We start from the raw sequence: 18625 nt of genomic DNA, 5'->3' as shown, positions 1-18625 counted from the left end.
CCCGCTGAGTTACTCCAGCATTTTGTGATACCTTAGTGGTCATTACTTTGAATTGGTATCAGCCACATATAAGAAGTACAATCTGCAACAGTGGTTGAACAGATTGAGTAATATGCATTAATTGTGCAACAGTACATTTTAACTGCTTTCATTTCAACTGAATTCTCTGACAAACGTCCACACATTTTTGCAGTCTTTTTTCTTTTTACTGTCTTGCAGAATTGTGAGTGATTTATGTATAATTTAGGTATCACAAAATGCTGGAGTAACTCAGCAGGTCAGGCAGCATCTAGGAGAGAGGGAATGGGTGACGTTTCAGGTCGAGACCCTTCTTCAGGCTGATGTCAGGGGGGCGGGACAAAGAAAGGATATAGGTGGAGACTGGAAGACAGTGGGAGAACTGGGAAGGGGGGAAAAGAGAGAGACAGAGGAACTATCTAAAGTTGGAGAAGTCAATGTTCATACCATTTGGGCTGTAAGCTGCCCAAGCGAAATATGAGGTGCTGTTCCTCCAATTTTCGGTGGGCCTCACTATGGCACTGGAGGAGGCCCATGGCAGAAAGGTCAGACTGGGAGTGGGGGTTGAAGTGCTCAGCCACCAGGAGATCAGGTTGGTTAAGGCAGACTGAGCGAAGGTGTTGAGCGAAACGATCGCCGAGCCTGCGTTTGGTCTCGCCGATGTGGAGAAATTGACATCTAGAGCAACAGATACAATAGATGAGGTTGGTGGAGGTGCAGGTGAACCTGTCTCACCTGGAAAGACTGTTTGGGTCCTTGGATGGAGTTGAGGGGGGAGGTAAAGGGACAGGTGTTGCATCTCCTGCGGTTGCAGGGGAAAGTGCCCGGGGAGGGGGTGGTTTGGGTAGGAAGGGACGAGTGGACCAGGGAGTTATGTTTTTGTTGTGTTGTCTGAGTCCGTATGCCTGTGATACTGCTGCAAGCAAGGTTTTCGTTGTTCTTGTACTTCACTGTTCTTGCGTAATATCAATAAACTCAACTTGACTCAGAATTCAAATGCAGCTCTTAGCTACCTGCAACAATTGCCTCTCTGTCTCCCTCACGGTTTGGGCGGATGCGTACGAATTCCTGACGGAGGAAGGGGGCAACATCTGTGTTGCTGTTCACAAAGATCCGAATTGGGTTCTTCAATGACACCGATGCCAGATCATTCACCTGCAGGGAACGACAGGAAAAACCTGAAATTACCATCAAATAACAGTTCTTGAAAGTGGCAGAAAATAAATAAATGGATGAATCAGATAACCTGCACCAAGAAAAGCAACACGATTAATGGGTCACTTCTGGAGAAATATAGACAGATTAATGACAACCATCAGACATTTTTTAAGACACAATGGCAATTTCTTTAGGAAATGAAAAGCAAGAGTGTAGGTAGAATTTTAAAAGAAGGCATTTAACAAATGCGGCACAGGACATTTGTCGATAGCATTAATATACGGTATTAATAGTTGATGGTGGAAGTGACGAACAGTGAACAAAAATGAGCAAAGTGGCTGGTGGACTGTTGCCTCCTCCTGATGGTTACCATTGGGACTACAAGACTGTCAGTAAGGCGGCACTGTAGCGCAGCGGTATAGTTGCTGCTTTACAGCGAATGCAGCGCCGGAGACTCAGGTTCGATCCTGACTACGGGTGCTGCACTGTAAGGAGTTTGTACGTTCTCCCCGTGACCTGCGTAGGTTTTCTCCGAGATCTTCGGTTTCCTCCCACACTCCAAAGACGTACAGGTATGTAGGTTAATTGGCTGGGTAAATGTAAAAAAAAATTGTCCCTAGTGTGTGTAGGATAGTGTTAATGTACGGGGATCGCTGGGCGGCACGGACTTGGTGGGCCGAAAAGGCCTGTTTCCGGCTGTATGTGTATGATATGATATGATATGATAATGCCAACGACACAAAGGTAGGAAAATGTAACAAGAATATTAGGAGGCTATATGGATAGTTTAGGTGAGTGGGCAAACATCTGACACTTGGATGATATCGTGGGGAAAATTAAATGGATAATTTTGGCAAGGAAAATAGAAGGCAAATTATTTACATTAGATTGCAGAGCTCTATAATGATCAGGAATCTGGCTATCAGTATATGGCTGGCAAAAGCTGCAATACAGATATATAATTATAACAGAATGTGACACAAAATGCTGCAGTAACTCAGCAGGACAGGAAACATCTCTGGAGAGAGGAAATGGGTGACGTTTCGGGACAAGACCCTTCTTCAGACTGATTGATTTAAACCAGCATCTGCTGTTCTTTCCTAACAGAATGTGACTGATTATTGCTACAGCAATTAATGCAAAACTTCTTCAGTTTGAGGGCACAGGTAATACCTCAGCTGGAATACCGTGTGCAGAATTTATCTTATTTAAGAGATGACTTTTATATGGGAAGTAATTCATAGGTTTATTATATTAGTAAGTGGACGGGTGTGATTAGACAGGCTACAGGTTAGACCGGCTAAGTCTGTATTCACTGAAGTTTAGAAGAATGAGAGGTGAGTGACTGAAACAAATAAGATCCTGAGGGGTCTTGTCAAGAAGGATGAGGAGATGATGTTTCCCCATGGGAAATTCAAAAACTTGGGGGTTGCTGTTTAAAACTAAAGGGTCATTCATTTAGGACAGAAATAATGCAGACCTTTTTCTTACAGAAGGTCATTAGCCTTGGATCTCTGCTTCCATCATCTACGGAGAGAGAGTTTTGGAATTTTTAAGGCAGAGGTAGATAAAGAGTTTAGACAGGCAAGGGGGTGAAAGATGTGCAATGCAGAGTTGATGTTACAACTGGATCAGTCACAAACGTATTCAATTGCAGTGCAAGCAAGGACTAGAGCAACTTAGTCCAAATTCATATTTTTATAACAATCTGCATCTGGTTGTGCGCTACTATGATCACCAAGGCTGGCATATTGGATATAAAGATGTCTAATGAGATGCCTAATACAAGGTAGGGCGGGAAGAATGAGAGAGTAGCAGAGTGGCGTGGCTTTGAGAATGAAGCACACAAAAGCAAAAACAAGTCCAAACATTGGGCTTGAAATCTGAGTTTTACAAGTTGGGAAACAGAATACAACAGCAAAACATTAATAAATGTAGACAAATGTTACTTCTGCAACAATAAAAGAAACAGGAGCAACAGTATTCTAGGACTGCTGCAACATACAATAAAACGCTGGCATATCTGTTCTTAGTCTAATCTCCACTTTCCTGCCCATTCTCAATAACGTCGACTCACTTATAATCCCCAAAATTGCCTTTCTCTATCTTGTATATATTCAATGACTAGGAATCAGAGATCTGGGGACAGAATTCCAAAGATTCAAGGCCTTAGAGAACAAAGCTTCTTCGGTGATCACTTACTCTGAAAATATGCCCCCGTCACCTTTGAGAGAAAACATGCTCACTACATCAGGTTGTGAATCCTCTCAAAATTCTGCACGTTACAATATGATCGCCTCTCATTCTTTTTTAATTCAATTAGCGTGGATCGACTTGCTCAACAGTTCTTCATGGGACAATCTCCATCACAGGAATCTACCTCATGATCCTACTTTCAACTGCCTTCAATAAAAGTATATACTTCCTTAAATAATCTGACCAAAATTGTAGTTGGGACTCTAGGTTCAACCTCGTCAACAATGTACTAAGACTTTCAATTGTATAATCCTTCCCTTTTATAATAAAAAGGCAATACTCCAACTGCCTTCCTTACAAATTCCTGCACATTAACTTTCTGTGCTCTGTATAGGATGACACCCAGATTCCTCTGTAGTCTCTCCATTCAACCAATTTTCTCAATTTCTCTTCTTCTGAACAAAATAGATAACTTCTCATTTTCCTACATTATGCTCCAGCTGCCAAACTATATCCATACATCTGTATGGCAACGCATCCATGTATGGATAAAGTTTGGCAGATGGACTTTTGGGGTCCTTGCCACAACTTGTTTTCCCTCAAATTTTTATATCGTCGCCAAGTTCGACTGATATACACCAGTCCTCAAGTTAGACTACTAACAAAATGTGAAGCGCCTTTAGTCGCAGAAGTTGATGCACCTCACAATTTGTTCATTTTCAGAGCACTACTCAGTAAGGATGCCGAAAGATTAGTTGCAGGGAAAGGCCAATAAAAAGCTTGCTACGTCCAAGAGCTTCCTGTAGGTGACTACTACTTGAGTATGCATGTTAGTGCTCAGCAAGTCTGTTAGTTTGACTCTGCAACAGGGTGGAAATACTTTGATATGCCATTCAGCAACACCTCCACACACCTCATCAGTCATAGTAGCAGAAAACAGCATTGTCTGTCGTTGGTGGGAGCAGAGCCGAATTATTTCCTTCATCTGTTCCTCAAAGTATTCATCGAGCATCCTGCAGATGAGAAAGAAACAGAAATGACATAAAGCAATAACCCCACCTCACAAATATTTCCATCTCTTTTGTACAAAACACTGCTGTAGCAACTTGAACCGAAAAAGCCAAAGTCGTAACACTGCACCATCTTGGATGGATTAAGGGCCCAAGATATGCACTGAATAGATTTAAGGACAAAGATTTAATTTTAAATGTGAGTGATGGTTAAATGAAAATTAATGTAGATCTGCGTAGGTGAGGTCTATACATCCAAAATAAATTTATTTCAAATTTTTCATTGTTAACATTTTCAACATTTGAAAATAATATTTAATTAGTGAATATTTGATCATCCTGCACTTGGGCCTACCAAGTTCATACTGACCATCAAGCAGCAAGTTGTCCTAATCCCATTTTACTCTACCCATTTTCCAGTCAACTTGGATAGAGTAGATGTGGAGAGGATGTTTCCACAAGTGGGAGAGTCTAGGACTAGAGGTCATTAAATTTTTTATTTTTTTTTACAATAGGTGCAGGAGGAAGCCATTCGAGCCAGCACCGCCATTCAATGTGATCATGGCTGATCATTCTCAATCAGTACCCCGTTCCTGCCTTCTCCCCATACCCCTGACTCCGCTATCCTTAAGAGCTCTATCTAGCTCTCTCTTGAATGCATTCAGGGAATTGGCCTCCACTGCCTTCTGAGGCAGAGAATTCCACAGATTCAATATGCATGTCATAGCCTCAGAATTAAAGGACGTTCGTTTAGGAAGGAGATGAGGAGGAATTTCTTCAGTCAGAGGGTGATGAATCTGTGGAATTCTTTGCCACAGAAGGCTGTTGAGGCAAAGTTAGTGGATATATTTAAGGCAGAGATAGATAGATTCTTGATTAGTACAGGTGTCAGATGAAACACTAAGGGGCAGAAAACGCTAGTGGGAGTTGTGTACAGGCCACCTAACAGCAGTAGTGAGGTTGGGGATGGCATCAAGCAGGAAATTAGAAATGCATGCACCAAAGGTGCAGCAGTTATAATGGGTGACTTCAATCTACATATAGATTGGGTGAACCAAACTGGCAGGGGTGCTGAGGAAGAGGATTTCTTGGAATGTTTGCGAGATGGTTTTCTAAACCAACATGTCGAGGAACCAACGAGAGAGCAGGCCATTCTAGACTGGGTATTGAGTAATGAGGAAGGGTTAGTTAGCAGTCTTCTTGTGCGAGGCCCCTTGGGCAAGAGTGATCATAATATGGTGGAGTTCTTCATTAGGATGGAGAGTGACAAAGTCAATACAGAAACAAGTGTTCTGAACTTAAAGAAAGGTAACTTTGAGGGTATGAGGCGTGAATTGTCCAAGATAGACTGGCAATTGATGCTAAAAGGGTTGACGGTGGACATGCAATGGAAGGCATTTAAAGGTCGCATGGATGAACTACAACAAGTGTTCATCCCAGTTTGGCAAAAGAACAAACCAGGAAAGGTAGTGCATCCTTGGCTAACAAGGGAAATCAAGGATAGTATTAAAACAAAAGATGAAGCATACAGATTAGCCAGAAAAAGTAGCATACCAGAGGACTGGGAGAAATTCAGAATCCAGCAGAGGAGGACAAAGGGCTTAATTAGGAAAGGGAAAATAGATTATGAGGGAAAACTGGCAAGGAACATAAAAACTGACTGCAAAAGCTTTTATAGATATGTGAAGAGAAAAAGATTAGTTAAGACAAATGTAGGTCCCTTGCAGTCGGAAACAGGTGAATTGATCATAGGGAACAAGGAGATGGCAGACCAATTGAACAAATACTTTGGTTCTGTCTTCACTAAGGAAGACATAAACCGTCTGCCGGAAATAGCGGGGGACCGGGGGTCTAATGAGAAGGAGGATCTGAGGGAAATCCAGGTTAGTCGGGAAGTGGTGTTAGGTAAATTAAATGGATTAAAGGCAGATAAATCCCCAGGGCCAGATAGGCTGCATCCCTGAGTGCTTAAGGAAGTAGCCTCAGAAATAGTGGATGCATTAGTGATAATTTCTCAAAACTCCTTAGATTCTGGAGTAGTTCCTGAGGACTGGAGGGTAGCTAATGTAACCCCACTTTTTAAAAAGGGAGGGAGAGAGAAAACAGGGAATTATAGACCAGTTAGCCTAACATCGGTAGTGGGGAAAATGCTAGAGTCAGTTATTAAAGATGTGATAGCATCACATTTGGAAAGTGGTGAAATCATCGGACAAAGTCAGCATGGATTTACAAAAGGCAAATCATGTCTGACGAATCTTATAGAATTTTTCGAGGATGTAACTAGTAGAGTGGATAAGGGAGAACCAGTCGATGTGTTATATCTGGACTTTCAGAAGGCTTTCGACAAGGTCCCACATAGGAGATTGGTGTACAAACTTAAAGCACACGGTATTGAGGGTTCAGTGTTAAGGTGGATAGAAAATTGGTTGGCGGACAGGAAGCAAAGAGTAGGAATAAACGGGTCCTTTTCGGAATGGCAGGCAATGACTAGTGGGGTACCGCAAGGCTCAGTGCTGGGACCCCAGTTATTTACAGTGTATATTAATGATTTGGACGAGGGAATTTAATGCAACATCTCTAAGTTTGCGGATGACACGAAGCTGGGTGGCAGCTGCGAGGAGGATGCTAGGAGGCTGCAGAGTGACTTGGATAGATTAGGCGAGTGGGCAAATGCATGGCAGATGCAATATAATGTGGATAAATGTGAGGTTATCCACTTTGGCGGCAAGAACAGGAAAGCAGAGTATTACCTGAATGGTGAACGATTAGGAGAAGGGGAGATGCAACGTGACCTGGGTGTCATGGTGCACCAGTCATTGAAAGCAAGCGTGCAGGTGCAGCAGGCAGTGAAGAAAGCGAATGGTATGTTGGCATTCATAGCAAGAGGATTTGAGTTTAGGAGCAGGGAGGTTCTACTGCAGTTGTACAGGGCCTTGGTGAGACCGCACCTGGAGTATTGTGTGCAGTTTTGGTCTCCTAATCTGAGGAAAGACGTTCTTGCCTTAGAGGGAGTACAGAGAAGGTTCACTAGATTGATCCCTGGGATGGCGGGACTTTCATGTGAAGAAAGACTGGATAGACTAGGCTTGTACTCGCTAGAATTTAGAAGACTGAGGGGGGATCTTATAGAAACATATAAAATTCTTAAGGGGTTGAGAGGCTAGATGCGGGAAGATTGTTCCCGATGTTGGGGGAGTCCAGAACCAGGGGTCACAGCTTAAGGATAAGGGGGAAGTCTTTTAGGACCGAGATGAGAAAACATTTTTTCACACAGAGAGTGGTGAGTCTGTGGAATTCTCTGCCACAGAAGGTACTTGAGGCCAGTTCATTGGCTATATTTAAGAGGGAGTTAGATGTGGCCCTTTTTGCTAAAGGGATCAGGGGGTATGGAGAGAAGGCAGGTACGGGTTACTGAGCTGGATGATCAGCCATGATCATATTGAATGGCGGTGCAGGCTCGAAGGGCCGAATGGCCTACTCCTGCACCTATTTTCTATGTTTCTATGTTATGGGGAAAAGGCAGGGGAATGGGGTTAGGAGGGAGAGAAAGATCAGCCATGATAAAAGATACAAGAGGAACAAGCTGGACCACTCAACCCTAAAAACCGTAGTATGTCATGACGCCATTTTAGTAGGCAGAAACATTTAAAAAGAAAAATAAAAAAAATCTGTGAATTGATAGATGAGATACATTCTGCACTTTAATGGTATAATCACACATACTGTTCCCCCAAAACACTGATTACACTGCGAGAGCCATAGCGAACGGTGGGTTTTGCCTATTAAAATGACTCCTTTGCATACTACACTTCCGTATACGCGATTTCAACGGAGTGGTCCATCTTGTTCTTTTAGTATCTTTGACCATAGTTGAATGGCGGAATAGACTTGATGGGTCGAATGGCCTAATTCTATTCCTATCACTTATGAACTTCCCCCATATCGTACCATTCTCCTACTCATTAAAGGCAACTGGAACAGAACCTTAAAATGGCTGTTTTACTCCCCCACCCCCCTCCATGAACAAGGTTTTTTTTTACCCTTTCTTACCTGTCAGCTTCGTCCAGAATGAGGACCTCAATGCTGGTGAGATCAAAGGAAGGACAATTATGAAGATGATCGATCAGTCGGCCTGGGGTGGCAATAAGAACATCAGGCCCTGCTCTCAGAGATGCTTCTTGGTATTTTACATCCAATCCACCTGAAAATAAACATAGTGTTTTGTAGTTATCTAAAGCCCCTCAATGAAAATGTTGCAGCACAGAAATTCCATCCAGTTCACTCCGATGCTGAGAATTTGTTCTCTATTCCTAGAAGGCAAGTACCTGTGCACCAAAAAAGCCCCATGCTCTTTCCTGGCTAGAACTCTCATGTAAAAACATGTTATCCTGCTAAACAGAACTTTTGTAATGTGCAAACTCTGACATCATGTTCCAGTTTATAAATATATTCTATTTAAAAGGCACTTGCTTTCAATACAAAAATAGAGCAGCTTCTTTCAATATTAGTCCAGATTTTGAGGGATAGCGGCAATTGCTGTCATGACCCGTGATACTGACAGCAACTTCTGGGATTTCCATGCACATACACGAAAGTCAATATTTCAAAATGCCATCAGTTTGTTACTACGCTCCAATTATAAAGTCCAACAGAGGTGAAGAAATTTGAATGAAAACTTCAAAATTTGCACTTCATACTCACTTTAGAATCATGTGGCAGATCCCAGGAAATGGGTTTTCTCTCCCAGATTTGAATGGAAGGGAAAAGCTGAGAGTACCTCCGGAACGACTTCAGTAATTTAATATTTTCCAATAACATTTTAAGAATACTGTCCGAAGAATACACTAATTAATAGATTAATGCCAACTTAAGTCTATTTTGAAAGTTTAAGTGAACCTTTTCAAGTTGTGATTACCACAGTCCTGAAATGATAACTCTGCTTTTCTTTCCACAGATGCTGCCTGACCAACTGGATATTTCCAGAATTTTCAGTTTTTATTTCAGATTTCAAGCCTTTGTAGTTTTCTTGATTTTCATTTAAAAGTTATGCATTTCTTCAAAAGGAAAGTTTTCTTTAAATTCAGTTCCAGTCACCTCTGAAGTCTTTACGTGCTGCCCATTAATTTGCATTAAGGTGCATTTTGCAAAGCCTTGAAATAAAGAATTTCCCATCTGGAAGATCACATGACAATTCTCTTTTAACAGCTATAGTGGTTGCAGCAATATCATCTGTGCACAGGCTGATTTAGCAGCAACAGAAAGAGGGGATGTGTTGTAACAACCAAGGTATTTATTCACAAAATGCTGGAGTAACTCAGCAGGTCAGGCAGCATCTCAGGAGAGAAGGAATGGGCGACGTTTCGGGTTGAGTCCATGGAACTATAATATCCCAAGTAAACCACGATCTGGATTTTCATTGCCCCTCTGCTGAGATATCAAAGCCTTTGGTTGACATGGATGCCATTGGCATCAATTACATCACTTACTCTGTGGTGTAGCTATCTACACTTTTGCCTTTTCTGTTACACCGACTATCACACTATAGCAATACATATTGTTTTGTAAAGAGCATACAGAAGTTGGCACAAATCTAAAACATTGAAATAGATGTTGTTGCCACAATCAGGTTCAGTTTTCTCACTGTAGCAGTTACAATTTCAGTCCAAACTTACCTACAGCAAGGCAGACGGTGATGGATGTGTACTGTGCCAAATTTCTGGCGACAGAATGCACTTGAATGCCTAGTTCACGAGTTGGAACAAGGGCCAACACCCTGGTAACAGGAGCCTGACGTGGTTTATAGATCAAACGTTCTAGTACAGGCAGCATGAAAGCAGCAGTTTTACCTAAAGAGTAGGAGAATACAAAGATAAACCTAATTAACAGCCACATGAGAGTTTAAAATCTTTAAACATCAGATGTTCAGTGATATATCGGGTTGAAAGATAACCAGCTGTTATCAGGCAACTGACCATCCTACCAACAACTAAAGAGCAGTCCTGAACTACAATCCATCTCATTGGAGACCCGCGGACTATCTATGATTGGACTTTACTGGCACTAAACGTTATTCACGTTATTTCCTTTATCGTCTATCGGTACACTGTGGATGGCTCGATTGTAATCATGTCTTGTCCTTCCGCTGACTGGTTAGCGCACAAAAGCTTTACACTGTACCTCGGTGCATGCGAGAATAAACTAAACTAAACATATAAGACTTTTTTCTTGTCAAATACAGTACTCTTAAAATGGGGTTAGGTTCATATCTGAGTAAACCTAAATTCTGTTTCACAATTAATTTGCCTTGGACTAAACTCATTTGAAGCCATGGCCAGAAAAAAGCCATACCAATGCATCTACTTGCCAAGAATACCAATGGTGTGCAAGTACTTTGTGAAAAGTACATCATGGCTAGACTGCATTGTCACAAAAAAGGTTTAACTCAGACAGAGCAGTAGCTGCACAATTTACAATAAATAAATAGAGATAGTACATAGATCGCACACAAACGTGCACTGACAGCCCAAATTTAATAGCTTGTGCTTGCAATACAGGAAGTGAAATCACAGAAAAAAAATAATGCTCAGTTCCAGAAAATATTATTGTCTAACATCACACTAAAAATTCTATGTGTACAAAATATAAAATATAAAAATACAAGCGATATTGGTGACTGACAGACAAGTTATTGAACAACACCTACCTGTCCCAGTGGCAGCACATGCACACAGGTCTCGCCCCAGCAAACCCAAAGGGATACACGCTTTCTGAATGGGAGTTGGCTGCTTGAAACCCATGGTAGTGATCGCCTAAATTCAATCACACAGAGGAATAACGGTTAGGGAGATTGGAGAAACTGTCCAAGAGATGCTATATAGCATGCAATATAGTTATCAGACTCTAATAGGAAATGTCTACGGGGATATGGGCCAAATGCCAATTTGGTCAGCATGCATAAGTTGAGCCAAAGGGCCCGTTTCCATGCTGTATATCTTTCTATCACTCTAAGATCCTAGACTTGCAGTCATCATGGACAGCCATTGACAAACATCAAACAATTTAAACTGTACATTTTAAGAATCCCAATAGAACAATTAAATGTGTACAAAATGGTCTAAGCATTCGCCGTAGCGAGTTTAAAAACTGACAGCTTCATACTTTAAGTACTACACATTAACTCAGTCTGAAGAAGGGTCTCGGCCCGAAACGTCGCCCATTCCTTCTCTCCTGAGATGCTGCCTGACCTGCTGAGTTACCCCAGCATTTTGTGAATAAATACCTTCAATTTGTACCAGCATCTGCAGTTATCTTCTTATATTACATTAACACACAATACCTTTAAAAGTGGTCGAGAGAGATTCATGTCCTGGAACATGAGGCTGTCATCAATCTCCGGAGCATCTTCAAAGAACAAGCCTGATTTCTGTATTGGTGCAGAAAAACAGTGTGAATCTGGAGACCTACACAAATATATCATCACATCATATTTCTTCATTTTCCCTCAATTTAACAATCTTATCCAGCATCCCTTATTTCTTAAACCCTTCACAATGTTCTCCTACCTTGTATGCATAGAATGCCTTTACCCAAATGTATATTAATTTTCCAGAGCATTTCACTCTATCTTCTTCATTTGCTCATCAACTACTCTCCCTAACTAACTCTGCCCCTTCTCCTTCAATATTGCTGTTGACTCCTTTCCTTTCAATCAGCCTTGATATTGTTCCTCTTACTTGCCTGCATTTAGCTGTCTCTTCAATCCCAAGCAACCAGTCGGCATTCAAGCATTTCTTGCCAGCTGAGATTTAGAACTAAGCAAAGTAAAATCTCAACTGCTGGTAAAGATCATGAACAACTATCTGTTGAGGCTTCTGCCAAAGCATCTAGGCTCATCTTCAGCAATAAATTCATCCTTGTTATCTTCACACCACAAAAGAAGGCGAAGTACTCACATTTCTAGTTTTCTTCTTCTTTCCTTTTAATTTCAGTGTGTCTATGAAACAAATAGTAATCAAATAAAATCAATCACATGCTGGAATTAAATTACACTCTGTAAATTACACCCAGCAGTCTACCTACCTGCTTTCTGTAAAATATTCTCATCTTCAGGGGAGAATTCAGATATCAATTCTTCATCATCTTCATCATCTGTCGCTTGTTCTCCATCAGATTCCTTTTCTTCATCATTGTCCTCGATTTTGTCTGCTTCGTCCTCATCTGCCTTTGTCACGTCTGCATTGGATACAGAGTCCTCAGTCGAATCGGTCTTTATTCGCTTCTCTTCTTTTGTCAATTTCTCCTGGAAGTGAGCAGGGACAGACAGGTGGATTAATTTTTAAAAACCAGAAAATAATGTATACGCAGTAGATCTACCACAATCCCCGGATAATTCAATGAATTCATCCAAAGGAGAGAGTAAAGTCATTCCAGAGTTCAGTTTGAGCTAAACTGCATTTCAAAAATCTGGGATAAAAATATGATACAAATGTCACACACACTTGAGAGAAAAAGATATTGACTAGACCTCACCTGAATACAATGAACAAGCTTGTATGTGAATTTAAAATGAGTATAGAATCTGGCTTGTTTTAGTTTAATAATCTGTAATGCAGCTCAACAATATACACAAATTGTGGACTCTTGAATATAGAATGTTGACGTGTTTTATCAAGAAAATTTGACACAGGCCAACACAGACATTAGAGCAAATGATCTAAGGGATACGATCTAAGGAGAGGCCAAACGAGAAGTAATAGAAAGATTTAGGAAGAGAAATTCCTGTTTGAGACTAAGATTTGAAATCCCTTTCCCTCTATGTACACCGCTGGTCACATAGTTCCAATCATTGGGGCATTACTGGGCTAGATTGAAAGTAAATGATTTATCAGAGCTCCAGCTGCCGACTGGTATCTGTTGCCCTGAATTATGCGTGTGAGTGGAACAAAATCAGTTTTGATTGTGAACTCTGCATTTACCTAGACTTGCACATAAAGCATAACCACTCAGATAAAATACAGAAAATCTGCTGGCTCCAGTGACATAGTTCCTGCAAACCAACACCTTAATCATTAGCTTTATTATTTTAGATATATGTGAAGAGATAACTGTAGATTTTCAGGAAAAGGGACAAGGCTGCAAAATGTAGTCATTTTGCTGAACTTCCTACATATGAGCATTCAGACACAATTTACTGGTGGATTTGTTTTTTTAAAACAACAGACCTCTTTCTTTCTTTTCTTTCGAACTTTGTCTATTTTTTCGTCCAAGGTTGTTGCTGCTTTCTGGAAAGAAACAAAATATCAATCTTTAGCTTTTACTTTAGCAGAAACAGTCCCCATTCGGCCCACCAAGTCCACGCTGACCAGCGATCATCCCGTGCACTCTACTACACAAACTAGGGAGAATTTACAATTTTTTTAACTGAAGCCAAGTAACTTACAAACCCATACATCTTTGGAGTGTGGGAGGAAACTGGAGCACCCAGAGAAAACCCACAGGGAGAACGTACAAACTCTGCAAAGGCAGCACCTGTAGTCAGGATCAGACTCGTGTCTCTGGCACTTAAGACAGCAAGCAACTTTACTGCTGCCCCACTGTGTCGCCATTTAATCCTGCAGGAGAACTGATGAAATGTAGCTGGGGCCAGTCAAAAATCACAAGTTGCCATGTTAGAGAATCCAGATGTCAGATCAATTCACTTGTGACTGATTAGAGTCATAGAGTCCTACAGCACAGAAAGAGGCCCTTCGGCCCATCGTGTCCGCGCCGCCCGTTACCAGTCTAATTTTAATCCCATTTTCCCGCATTTGGACCGTAGCCCTGAATGTTGTAGCATTTCAAGTGCCCATCCAAATGCCTCTTAAACGTTGTGAGTGTTCCCACCTCCACCACCACCCCAGGCTGTGAGTTCCAGTCTCCAACCACCCTCTGGGTGAAAAAGTTCTTTCTCACATCCCCCCGAAACCTCCCTCCCCTTACCCTGTATCTATGTCTCCTCGTTGTTGAACCTTCCACCAGTGGAAGAAGTTCCCCGCCATCTACCTTATCTATGCCCCTCATGATCTTGTACACCTCGATCATGTCCCCTCTCAGCCTTCTCTGCTCCAGGGAAAACAACCCCAGTCTGCCCAGTCTCTCCTCATAGCCGAGGCCCTTCATCCCTGGCAGCATCCTGGTGAATCTCCTCTGCACCCTCTCCAAAGCTATCACATCCTTTCTATAATGTGGTGACCAGAACTGTACACAATACTCCAGCTGTGGCCTCACCAGTGTTCTGTACAATTCCATCATTACCCCCCCCTACTTTTATATTCGATGCCCCGGCTAATGAAGGCTAATGATTGTTTGCAACTTAGAGAATAAAACACCTGTCTCAGGTAAATTGATAAATAATCAGACATAATGAAGGAGGGAAAACAAACCAGTAACTGATTTAGGATCGTATGGACTTCCATACATATACTTCAGATTATTATTGTCACATTGTAATGCAGAGATACTCTTACTTTGGCAGAAAATCAAAAACAAAGCTTCCAAGTTTTGTTACTCAGTTTTACAACAACATTTGAACAGAGAACAATGTCTTCTACTGCATTAATAGTCAAAATAATCTAATTTTAACAAAATTGGAAGTTCAGCCCCAAAATCAAGATGATTTCTTTGCTTGATCTTTCTAGAAATCTGGCATTTCATACACCCTTTTCAAACATTAGGCCATAAAAATTAATGCATTCAAGAGAGAGCTGGATAGAGCTCTTAAGGATAGCGGAGTCAGGGGGTATGAGAAGGCAGGAACGGGGTACTGATTGAGAATGATCAGCCATGATCACATTGAATGGCGGTGCTGGCTCGAAGGGCCGAATGGCCTCCTCCTGCACCTATTGTCTATTGTCTATAAAAGGTGCAGCAAATAGGAGTTCCTACATGGACCACACTGCCACAATAAGGACAGCACCATGCACACCATTGCTCACAGTGTGATTGGAAGTTTCTGGCTCAACCATGTTATTGTGGCAAAACTTTGAGCAATACAACACTGAATGCAATTTGACATTTTTATAAAACCTGTAGGATTACTGCAGCTGGAATATGACATCAGAAAACCTCACTTTTTTCTTCAATTGCTTCAGGACATCTGCCATCGCCCAATCATCATCACATGCCCCATCCTTCTCAGTAAAGAGAAAGTCTTCGCTGAAGTCCACACACTGTTTCCTGAACTTCTTTTTCTTCAGCAAAACGACAGGCAATTCCTAAACAGACATAAAATAATCTTATAACTAGTCAAATGTAAATGCAATATCCAAGATGACCTGTCCTCTCCAAGAATATTATCAGAATATTACTGAATATTAGTCCCATTCAGATCTACAATCCAAATGAGACTCCTTGGTGCAAACCCAGGTAATTGTTTTGTAAGTTCGGTAAAATTTTTAAAGTTTCTTAGAAAACAGCATTAGTCGACTTGCAAAGGTGATTTAATTTTTATTTAGTGACAAATTTGTGAAAGTATGACTTTTCTGATAATCTAGGATACAAATATTTCCAAGTGCATTATTTTAAAATGTAAATAAGGGCCAAGAGAAGACTACAGTTGAAGGAGAGCACAGAGAGCAGTTCGTCCCAGCTTGTATCAGATTGCTTTCCCTAACCAAATAATACATAAATAAAATCAATGCTCCACTTTCTATAACCAATACAGATTATACATTGCAATGGCATTTCTTCCACCCGACTTGCCATTTGAACACACAATTAACAGGTAGTTCAAAAAGAGGATGGCTACATGCTTTTAATTTAACCGTATGAAACTGCTTCAAAGATGCTTGAAATCACACTTTGATCTCCACAGTAATTGCACAAACAACAGCCTTGCAAATGTTTGAAAGCTTAGAATTGAATGCAGTGCAAAAGCTATTTAAAAAAATTATTTAGGAAGAAATTGCAGATGCTGGTTTAAACCAAAGATAAACACAAATGCTGGAGTAACTCAGCAGGACATGCAGCATCTCTGGAGAAGGAATGGGTGATGTTTTGGGTCGAGACCCTTCTTCAGACTTAAAAAATAGTTTATGCGATATGTGTTGAGGAGCACTTTGGGTCTAGTGATCATAATGCCATTAGTTTCAATATCATTATGGAGAAGGTCAAATCTGGACCAAGGGTTGAGATTTTGGATTGGAGAAAGGCTAATTTTGAGGAGATGAGAAAGGATTTAAAAGGAATGAAATGGAAATTGTTGTTTTATGAAAAGGATATAATAGAGAAATGGAGGATATTTAAAGGGGAAATTTTGAGAGTACAGAGTCTTTATGTCCCTGTTCGGTGGAAAGAAAAGAATAATAATTTGAAAGAGCCGTGGTTTTCCAGGGAAATTGGACACTTGGTTCGGAAAAAGAGGGAGATATACAATAAATATAAGCGGTAGGGAGTAAATGAGGTTCTTGAGGAATATAAAGAATGTAAAAGGAATCTTAAAAAGGAAATTAGAAAAGCGAAAAAAAGATATGAGGCTGCTTTGGCAAGTAATGTAAAAGTAAACCCCAAGGGGTTCTACAGATATGTCAATAGCAAAAGGATAGTGAGGGATAAAATTGGTCCATTAGAGAGTCAGAGTGGACAGCTATGTGCTGAGCCGGAAGAAATGGGGGAGATATTAAACAATTTCTTTTCTTCGGTATTTACCGAGAAGAAGGATATTGAATTATGTGAGGTAAGCGAAACAAGTAGAGTAGTGATGGAAATTAGGAGGATTAAAGAAGAGGAGGTACGGACACTTTTGAAGAATATAAAAGTGGATAAGTCTCCAGGTCCTGATAGGATATTCCCTAGGACATTGAGGGAAGTTAGTGCAGAAATAGCAGGGGCTATGACGGAAATATTTCAAACGTCATTAGAAACAGGGATGGTGCCGGAAGATTGGCGCATTGCGCATGTTGTGCCTTTGTTTAAAAAAGGTTCTAAAAGTAAACCTAGCAATTATAGACCTATTAGTTTGACGTCTGTGGTGGGAAAATTAATGGAAAAGATACTTAGGGACAATATATATAATTATTTGGATACTCAAGGCCTGATTAGAAACAGTCAACATGGATTTGTGCCTGGAAGGTCATGTTTGACTAATCTTCTTGAATTTTTTGAAGAGGTTACCAGGGAAATTGATAAGGGCAAGGCTGTGGATGTTGTCTATATGGACTTCAGTAGGGCATTTGACAAGGTTCCACATGGAAGGTTGATTAAGAAGGTTAAATCGTTGGGTATTAATAGTGAGGTTGCAAGATGGATTCAACAATGGCTGAATGGGAGATACCAGAGGGTAACGGTTGACAATTGTATGTCAGGTTGGAGGCCAGTGTCTAGTGGAGTGCCCCAAGGATCTGTGTTGGGTCCACTGTTGTTTGTCATTTACATTAATGATCTGGATGATGGTGTGGCAAATTGGATTAGTAAATATACAGATGATACTAAGATAGGTGGAGTAGTTGATAGTGAGGTAGATTTTCAAAGTCTACAGAGAGACTTGGGCCTTTTGGAAGGGTGGGCTGAAAGATGGCAGATGGAGTTTAATGCTGATAAGTGTGAGGTGCTGCATTTTGGTAGGACAAATCAAAATAGGACGTACAGGGTAAATGGTAGGGAATTGAGGAATGCAGTGGAACAGAGGGATCTGGGAATAACTGTGCATTGTTCCCTGAAGGTGGAATCTCATGTGGATAGGGTGGTGAAGAAGGCGTTTGGTATGCTTGCCTTTATAAATCAGAGCATCGAGTATAGAAGTTGGGATGTAATGTTGAAATTGTACAGGGCATTGGTGAGGCCGAATCTGGAGTATGGTGTGCAGTTCTGGTCGCCAAATTATAGGAAGGATGTCGACAAAATGGAGAGGGTACAGAGGAGATTTACTAGAATGTTGCCTGGATTTCAGCACTTAGGCTACAGAGAGAGGTTGAACAGGTTGGGTCTTTATTCTTTGGAGCGTAGAAGGTTGAGGGGGGACTTGATAGAGGTTTTTTAAATTTTGAGAGGGACGGACAGAGTTGACGTGGGTAGGCTTTTCCCTTTGAGAGTGGGGAAGATTCCAACAAGGGGACATAGCTTCAGAATTGAGGGACAAAGGTTTAGGGGTAACATGAGGGGGAACTTCTTTACTCAGAGGGTTGTGGCTGTATGGAATGGGCTTCCGGTGGAAGTGGTGGAGGCTGGCTCGATTTTATTATTTAAGAGTAAATTGGATAGGTATATGG

General features: G+C 41.1%; 1 protein-coding gene across 1 annotated transcript in view; it reads right to left on the bottom strand.

Moving 5' to 3' along the window:
• The window catches only part of ddx27 (DEAD (Asp-Glu-Ala-Asp) box polypeptide 27), a 35501-nt gene that overhangs the window by 14025 nt on the left and 2851 nt on the right, over positions 1–18625 (bottom strand). Inside the window, exons 2-11 of the mRNA XM_078418634.1 lie at positions 15491–15634; positions 13604–13663; positions 12462–12681; positions 12335–12375; positions 11719–11805; positions 11086–11191; positions 10055–10228; positions 8433–8583; positions 4286–4385; positions 1032–1173 (exon numbers count right to left, since the gene is read on the bottom strand). Coding sequence (XP_078274760.1) covers positions 1032–1173; positions 4286–4385; positions 8433–8583; positions 10055–10228; positions 11086–11191; positions 11719–11805; positions 12335–12375; positions 12462–12681; positions 13604–13663; positions 15491–15634 — 1225 coding nt within the window. The remainder of the gene's footprint in view (positions 1–1031; positions 1174–4285; positions 4386–8432; positions 8584–10054; positions 10229–11085; positions 11192–11718; positions 11806–12334; positions 12376–12461; positions 12682–13603; positions 13664–15490; positions 15635–18625) is intronic.

This window comes from Rhinoraja longicauda, chromosome 22 (genome assembly GCF_053455715.1).
Source record: "Rhinoraja longicauda isolate Sanriku21f chromosome 22, sRhiLon1.1, whole genome shotgun sequence".
NCBI lineage: Eukaryota > Metazoa > Chordata > Chondrichthyes > Rajiformes > Arhynchobatidae > Rhinoraja > Rhinoraja longicauda.
This window is presented reverse-complemented; position numbering and strand designations above follow the sequence as displayed.